This window comes from Gadus chalcogrammus, chromosome 22, assembly GCF_026213295.1.
Source record: "Gadus chalcogrammus isolate NIFS_2021 chromosome 22, NIFS_Gcha_1.0, whole genome shotgun sequence".
In the NCBI taxonomy this organism is placed as follows: domain Eukaryota; kingdom Metazoa; phylum Chordata; class Actinopteri; order Gadiformes; family Gadidae; genus Gadus; species Gadus chalcogrammus.
Genome location: NC_079433.1, coordinates 2,906,427 through 2,914,977, shown reverse-complemented (window position 1 = coordinate 2,914,977; position 8,551 = coordinate 2,906,427). Strand labels below are relative to the sequence as shown.

The 8,551-nt window shown below is 47.6% G+C and overlaps 2 protein-coding genes across 5 annotated transcripts in view; both read left to right on the top strand.

Annotated features, from left to right (window-relative positions):
- LOC130375606 (major histocompatibility complex class I-related gene protein-like) overlaps positions 1-8,551 on the top strand; it is a 124,407-nt gene that overhangs the window by 40,893 nt on the left and 74,963 nt on the right. For 3 of the 4 annotated variants that reach the window (XM_056582633.1, XM_056582632.1, XM_056582635.1), the window contains 4 exons: positions 1-7; positions 255-281; positions 986-1,053; positions 1,294-1,755. The exon at positions 1-7 is cut by the window's left edge and continues 95 nt beyond it. In XM_056582633.1, coding sequence (XP_056438608.1) covers positions 1-7; positions 255-281; positions 986-1,053; positions 1,294-1,305 — 114 coding nt within the window. In that variant the 3' untranslated portion in view covers positions 1,306-1,755. Of the gene's footprint in view, positions 8-254; positions 282-985; positions 1,054-1,293; positions 1,756-8,551 lie in introns of those variants that run through there. The other variant, XM_056582634.1, reaches the window with a different exon arrangement.
- LOC130376171 (tubulin beta chain-like) lies at positions 4,332-4,983 on the top strand. Its single transcript, XM_056583390.1, is given in 3 exon segments — positions 4,332-4,336; positions 4,565-4,796; positions 4,798-4,983. Coding segments are annotated over 3 exon segments (411 nt in total). The 3' UTR covers positions 4,972-4,983.

Genomic DNA, 8,551 nt, shown 5'->3' with positions numbered 1-8,551 from the left:
AGGAACGGTGAGCGGATACAACTTTCCAGAAGGACAAATACCTGTCTCCACCTGCCCCTACTTCCTGTCCCCTTCCTACGATCTGATTGGTTGTCTTCACACACTGGTGGTCTGGTGGTAGAAACCTCTCCACCTCTGAATGATGAACCTCCTCCAATGTGCACTGAGATGTTGTGGCATTAAGAATATGAAAGTATAATAACATCAGGATATTCACCACTGTTACAACACTAATCATTTATTTTGATCCTTAGATTCAGACAAGCGACACAAACCAGTTGGTGAGTAAAATTCACTGGACTATACAGCTCTATAGATTAAGATACATCTAGGTCACTGGACTATACATCTCTTTAGATCTAGATACATCTAGCTCACTGGACTATACAGCTCTATAGATCTAGATACATCTAGCTCACTGGACTATATAGCTCTATAGATCTAGATACATCTAGCTCACTGGACTATACAGCTCTATAGATCTAGATACATCTAGCTCACTGGACTATACAGCTCTATAGATTTAGATACATCTAGCTCACTGGACTATACAGCTCTATAGATCTAGATACATCTAGCTCTCTGGACTATACAGCTCTATAGATCTAGATACATCTAGCTCACTGGACTATACAGCTCTATAGATCTAGATACATCTAGCTCTCTGGACTATACAGCTCTATAGATCTAACAACATCTAGCTAACTTGACTATACAGCTCTGTAGATCTAGAAACATCTAGATCAGTGGACTATACAACTCTGTAGATCCAGATACATCTAGCTCACTGGACTATACAGCTCTATAGATCTAGAGGCATCAAACTCACTGGACTATACAGCTCTATAGATCTAGATACATCTAGCTCACTGGACTATACAGCTCTATAGATCTAGATACATCTAGCTCACTGGACTATACAGCTCTATAGATCTAGATACATCTAGCTCATGACTTCACCTCCTCCCATTCTGATACTTCCCAGGTTCTGACACCAGCTCTGAGAACACTGAGGGGCAGAATCCGGCTCCTGAGGCCCAACCTCTGACCACAGTCAGTACTTTACCACTTTACAATACTTATTCAGACTCATATGTTTACAGTTATATTTATGAGCAGCCTACTTTATCACAGTGATAGTAATACTTTAACAGTACCTCATCATAGTCTTAGATTAACATTAACAGTCATATGTTAACAGTACATAATCGCAGTATATATTAAGAGTAAATCATCACAGTGATAATGTGTGAATATATGATAATGTTTAATGCTGGCTTTCTTGCTGTTTAGGGTCAAAGTTAAATCATGAAGAGGTTTCTCACGTTCAGCTTCCTAAACCAGGATGCAGTGGATCGCTGTTCATTCCTAATCCTTACCAACAGGCTTGGGACTTCAGCTAACTAAATATGCTTATTTTGCTTCATTACAATAAGATTCATACTTAACTTCATTTTGATAACAACCATTAATCCGTAAGAATTGCAAATCAATGGATCGCTGTATTTGTGATAGATTTCATTAACTCACTGGCTTAAACCTGCAATCTTTCACTGATGCTTGGAAACCATGGCAACACAACCTTGTTACACAGGCTAGCACAATCGAGCTAGGACGCTTTAGCATAAATACTTTTTTTTGTATTTTTATAAAGAATGTTGGATCAAAGAATAATATTTTTTTTAATTATCCAAACATAAAAATCGCTGTATTCTTGTTTTGCGTTATTTGGTCAATAAAATCCAGAAAGAAAATAAGAAAATATTTCCATTATAATTTATTTAGGTTAGTTCATTTCATTTAGTGTAGTTATTGGGCTTTGTGTGACCAGAGACTATATTTCTTATGATCTTCCTCCACCAACGTCCTGATATTAGATGTCTTATGCTGACAGACAAAACGCACGCGCGCGCACACACACACACACACACACACACACACACACACACACACACACACACACACACACTGACTCATTAAAAAAAATAGGTAACATAAAAAGGTAACATAATAAATACTCAATAAAAAATACATTCATATCATCTCATTCACAGACTAAATTCATGTCGTCATACACTAAAGACGCTCCACTTTTTTAAGTGGAGTCAATGAAATCATTTTGTTGTTATATTTTGTGCAGTTGTATTGTTATTTTCCGTAGGTATTCATATATACCTACGGTTTATGAATATATACCATATATCATATACCTATAGCTGCATAATGTACAGCGGGCCTGTCATTATATAGAACGACCTCACTGAGCACCCAATGCTTTACTGCAGGGCCTGAAGTGAGGGGGGGGGGGGGCTAGGGTCTAGGGTCCACTACAGTGAGGGGGGGGGTCTAGGGTCCACTACAGTGAGGGGGGGGGGGGTCTAGGGTCTAGGGTCCACTACAGTGAGGGGGGGGGGGGGGGTCTAGGGTCTAGGGTCCACTACAGTGAGGGGGGGGGGGGGGGGACTAGGGTCTAGGGTCCACTACAGTGAGGGGGACGACGACTAGGGTCTAGGGTCCACTACAGTGAGGGGGGGGGGGGGACGGGACTAGGGTCTAGGGTCCACTACAGTGAGGGGGGGGGGGGGGGGGGACTAGGGTCTAGGGTCCACTACAGTGAGGGGGGGGACTAGGGTCTAGGGTCCACTACAGTGAGGGGAGGGGGAGGGGACTAGGGTCTAGGGTCCACTACAGTGAGGGGGGGGGCTAGGGTCTAGGGTCCACTACAGTGAGGGGGGGGGGGGGGGTCTAGGGTCCACTACAGTGAGGGGGGGGGGGGGGCTAGGGTCTAGGGTCCACTACAGTGAGGGGGGGGGGGGGGCTAGGGTCTAGGGTCCACTACAGTGAGGGGGGGGGCTAGGGTCTAGGGTCCACTACAGTGAGGGGGGGGGGGGGGGTCTAGGGTCCACTACAGTGAGGGGGGGGGGGGGGGGGCTAGGGTTTAGGGTCCACTACAGTGAGGGGGGGGGGGGGGGGGGTCTAGGGTCCACTACAGTGAGGGGGGGGGCTAGGGTCCACTACAGTGAGGGGGGGGGTTTAGGGTCCACTACAGTGAGGGGGGGGGGGGGTCTAGGGTCCACTACAGTGAGGGGGGGGGTCTAGGGTCCACTACAGTGAGGGGGGGGGGACTAGGGTCTAGGGTCCACTACAGTGAGGGGGGGGGGGGGGGACTAGGGTCTAGGGTCCACTACAGTGAGGAGAGGGGGGGGGGGACTAGGGTCTAGGGTCCACTACAGTGAGGGGGGGGCTAGGGTCTAGGGTCCACTACAGTGAGGGGGGGGGGTTTAGGGTCCACTACAGTGAGGGGGGGGGGCTAGGGTCTAGGGTCCACTACAGTGAGGGGGGGGGGCTAGGGTCTAGGGTCCACTACAGTGAGGGGGGGGGGGGGGGGCTAGGGTCCACTACAGTGAGGGGGGGGGGGTCTAGGGTCCACTACAGTGAGGGGGGGGGGGGGGGTCTAGGGTCCACTACAGTGAGGGGGGGGGGGGGTCTAGGGTCCACTACAGTGAGGGGGGGGGGGGGGACTAGGGTCCACTACAGTGAGGGGGGGGGGGGGGTCTAGGGTCCACTACAGTGAGGGGGGGGGGACTAGGGTCTAGGGTCCACTAGAGTGAGGGGTGGGGGGCTAGGGTCTAGGGTCCACTACAGTGAGGGGGGGGGGCTAGGGTCTAGGGTCCACTACAGTGAGGGGGGGGGCTAGGGTCTAGGGTCCACTACAGTGAGGGGGGGGGGGGTCTAGGGTCCACTACAGTGAGGGGGGGGGGGGGTCTAGGGTCCACTACAGTGAGGGGGGGGGGGGTCTAGGGTCCACTACAGTGAGGGGGGGGGCTAGGGTCTAGGGTCCACTACAGTGAGGGGGGGGGGGGTCTAGGGTCCACTACAGTGAGGGGGGGGGGGGGTCTAGGGTCCACTACAGTGAGGGGGGGGGGGTCTAGGGTCCACTACAGTGAGGGGGGGGGGGGGTCTAGGGTCCACTACAGTGAGGGGGGGGGGGTCTAGGGTCCACTACAGTGAGGGGGGGGGACTAGGGTCCACTACAGTGAGGGGGGGGGGGGTCTAGGGTCCACTACAGTGAGGGGGGGGGGGGGGGTCTAGGGTCCACTACAGTGAGGGGGGGGGGGGGTCTAGGGTCCACTACAGTGAGGGGGGGAGAGAGTAAGTACTACACTACAGTGAGTTCCCCTCACTCTCCCCCCGATACTCTGGGGGGAGAGAGGGAGGATGGGGGGAGGGTTAGGAAGGGGGAGAGAGTAATGGGGGAGGGAGGCTGGTTGGGGGGAGGGAGGCAGGGGGAGGGGTGATGGGGGGGGGGGGGGTTAGGAAGGGGGATTTGGATGATGTATGTTTAACTACAAATATTTGAAATAACCTACTGCTCCGTGCTTCCCTGGGACGTTGATATCGCGGGTTAGATGTTGGTTAGATGTTGGTTAGATGTTGGTCAGATGTTGGATAGATGTTGGTTAGATGTTGGTTAGATGTTGGTTAGATGTTGGATAGATGTTGGTCAGATGTTGGTTAGATGTTGGTTAGATGTTGACTGGGGTTAAAATGGTGTGTGTGGTAGAGTGACTCAATGTGGGCTGAAGTCGGCATCTGGGACCCTGCAGAACAAGAACAGCAGCTGCTTCGCGGAGTGGATCCCCAACAACGTGAAGACGGCCGTGTGCGACATCCCGCCGCGCGGCCTCAAGACGGCCGTCACCTTCATCGGCAACAGCACCGCCATCCAGGAGATGTTCAGGCACATCTCGGAGCAGTTCACCGCCATGTTCCGCCGCACGGCCTTCCTGCACTGGTTTCACCGACGAGGGCACGGACCAGATGGAGTTCACGGAGGCGGAGAGCACCATGAACGACCTGGTGTCCGAGTACCAGCAGTGCGGAGGAGGTGGAGGAGGAGGCCTGAAGCCCCACCCCCACAACCACTCCAACCCCCGGCAACCATGTGAAGAGATGGAGGAGCTAGACTAAATATCTACTCAGTCGTGACGATCTCAACCCATATGAAGCTTCTCAGGTACACGTGTACATTGTACAGGCTATACCCCGTATAAACTGGAGGGGGAGATAAAGCTAATATCTACTCTAAGATTTATAAGAATGGGGGAGGAGGGAGGGTTTTCATCCTTGCCTGACATTGCCAGACCATTTAGCAAAAAGCGTTTTAGTCTGGTACCTCTCAGTTCATTATTATTTTCTAAGGGGGCGTTATTAATGGTCGAAATGCCTCTGGACGCAATCAGACCTTCAACCAGCACAACGAAACAGAGCAGTGGGAGGCAGCGCTGAACAGAAATGAAACATTTACCAAATCTTTTAAGTGCATTTGAGTGTTCATCTGTTAGCTGATGGAGCATCCAGTTGAATCCTGACGCGGCTTCACCAGATCGGTCCCCATCAGCCATCTTGGTTGTTTACATAAACAGCGCTCCACTGTCATCATATCGAGCCCGCCCCATGTTAGATAGACGCTTGTGATTGAAACCTTGTCACAGCACTTTTCACCTGCGGGATAATCAATGCCCAGCTGTTGTGTTATCGAAAGATAATCCACCAAGGAATGGATTATCACACTTATACCATGGCCTCTTGCGATAAGAGTGCATGCAAAAAAGAAAAACACAAGAACTGATTCAGCAAATCCTGTTTTGGAGATTCAATTACGTCACGTGAATGTGAGGTAATGTCCTCTGTGAGTGCTGAAAAAGTGGGAGGTGTGTGTGTGTGTGTGTGTGTGTGTGTGTGTGTGTGTGTGTGTGTGTGTGTGTGTGTGTGTGTGTGTGTGTGTGTGTGTGTGTGTGTGTGTGTGTGTGTGTGTGTGTGTGTGTTAAAAAACGTTGGTTTATGGGCATGTGTGTGTCGTCCTGGAATGAGTGGAATACGTTTCAGCTGTGTGATGCTGAACACAAGTGCCTGTGTTAAAAACCCTGTGTTAACCAACCTTGTGTTGATTGAACTAATGCATAAGCCGTGCGTTGGAACCGACAGCTCTGGTTTAGTTAGCACAGGGTCAATCAACCTGGAGTTCAGCGTTAACTCTGTGTTTGTTAAACCTCCGTTCGTGGAACACCTCTGAGTGCCTGCTGTGAGTCGTCTTTGTCCAGAGGGGTGTGGGGGCATGCCTACATGGGAGGAAATTAGTGTTAGAGTCTGGGAACGTTAAAGTGTTAAAAGCGGTGTTTTATCCAACACATTTTTCTATGAATCCTCTTAAAAACTGTTATCTTATAATGATAGTATTATTTTGATATGAAACACTGTAGTTATCCGTATCTGTCGCATGTCAAATGAATGTGTGGGAAAAGCTGGGGTGGTATATACAAGGTATGTTCATTAATACATATGTATCTTAAAGTATGTAGTCCCATTTTAAATATAATGACTAATACTATTTTGATGGTAGGCATTATGCATTAACGTTAAAGGTTTTGTCTTACACTGTGGATATTTCTTATATAAACGTGTGCCAAGTTATCTTGTGGATACGGACTGGTATATACGATATCGTAATTATTATCTGTATTATTATTATGCCATTAAATATATCGGCCCATACTATGTGTGCATGTGTGTCTGTCTGTCTGTCTGTCTGTCTGTCTGTCTGTCTGTCTGTCTGTCTGTCTGTCTGTCTGACAGTGAGTAGGTGTGCGTTGCACTTTCTGTAAGGCTTTGGTCTTTGTGAAGTGTAAAACAATCAACTGGGAATTTGAAAACAAGGAAATAAACAAATACATGAATTTAATATAAAAAACATCTTGATTCCACCTATTTCCTGTATGGGGGTACAGAATCAACATGTTGAGGATGATTGAGAACAAAACTGGCAATGATGGAAAGTATTACCAAATGGGGAACGACTTCACGTGACAAATGAAGAAAGAGGGAACAGAAAATGTTTGCTTTGCAATTTTTGCAGTCTCTTACCCATTTGGGGAACCACCTCAACCCAGTTCTTAGAATTTATATCATTGCATATGCAAGGGCTTTCATCAGTGAGCCGTGAGCTAAATCACCCTTTTGGTCCCTTATTCACCAAAAGAGAGTAACTTAACTGACATTTATTTATTTAAATGGAGGGCACTCTGGGTTAGATGTTGGGCTGACAACCTGCTTGGAGTTAGGGTTTGGATTGTGGGGATTCACCCTGCTCTCAATCATAGTTATGTTTGACGAATGAGTGCACATCATGATTTGCAGATCAGTGAAACATATTTAACTAGCCCACTACAACACGCAAAGTTTTTTTGTTCTCGGTTGTAATTACACTTTAGGAGTTTTCTTTATGTATATATTGGAGGGGAATCACTGTCCTACTTGCTGTCGAAGCACTTTATCCAACAAGCAAAAGCGTCTCGGCAATATGGCCAAAGTGTTTGGGAGTTCACTCTTTGATATGGCTGTCTGTACTAAATGCATACGGCTCCTTTAAATGCGTCTGCAAAATTGAATTGTACGTCATGAGCGACTTGAGCGACCAAAGCGAACAGAAATATTCGCAGCAAAACTTCATGGTGTGGACGTACAGTAAGGGTGGGACATTTGAAAACAATTGAAGTGCCGCCACTACGACAACGAGACGTCAATGACGGACTGGCGTTTTGTCTGAATGGAAGGCGGTCCCCCTGTACCTATAGCATGGTCCTCTCATCTCATATGGTGATCAGCACTTAGGCCTACCAGCCCTATGTGCCTCCTGGTCCACATTGTCCCCATGCCTGGAGACTTGTTGCTTATTTAAATTGAATGTAATTATAAAAAATGTCTATTAGTAGGCTAAAATATGAGTCTGATTAATTAATCAATTAGCCTACACTTGTTTCATCTTTATCACAATGTAACGTCTCAGTCTCACCTGCTGGTCGTAGCCAACCCTGCAGTGACTCCCCTTTGCTGCTTCCTGGTTCTCTCTCGCTCTCGCTCTCTCTCTCTCTCTCTCTCTCTCTCTCTCGCTCTCGCTCTCGCTCTCGCTCTCTCTCCTGAATCCGCCTCTTTTCAGTGGGTATTACGGCTTCACTTAACAATAACAAACAATACCCATACACGATTTAGGCATTTAACCAATTTGAAAGAAAGAATTCATGTGATGCATTACTTCAATAATTCATTCTTCTTGCTAAAACGAAATTTTAGAAACGAACTATCAGCAGACATGTAGTTTAGTTTTCCTACCAAACAAATAGCAGCCTATGAGATAATGATCTGCTTGTCTGCAAGCTAGCTGGCTTTCTGATTCCTTTGGCTAAAATGTTACTTGACAAACTGAGCCTGGATTTATGAAGATTTTAATTAATTTCATAAAAGGCAGTCGTCTCAACAGACAACAACGACAATCTCTTTGGTCTAGGCCAGGCATATTCAACTAGCGGCCCGTGGGCCAAATGCGGCCCCTCTCAATTTTTTTCTGGCCCGCAAGAGGTTGCATGCAAAAAATAAATAAAATAAAGGAGAAACATAGTTGCATGCCAACCAGGTTTCTGTGTGTATCCGGTGATACTAGCCAGTATCAGTACCCCACAATCAGGAACTGACATCACTTATTCCGACAATGTTG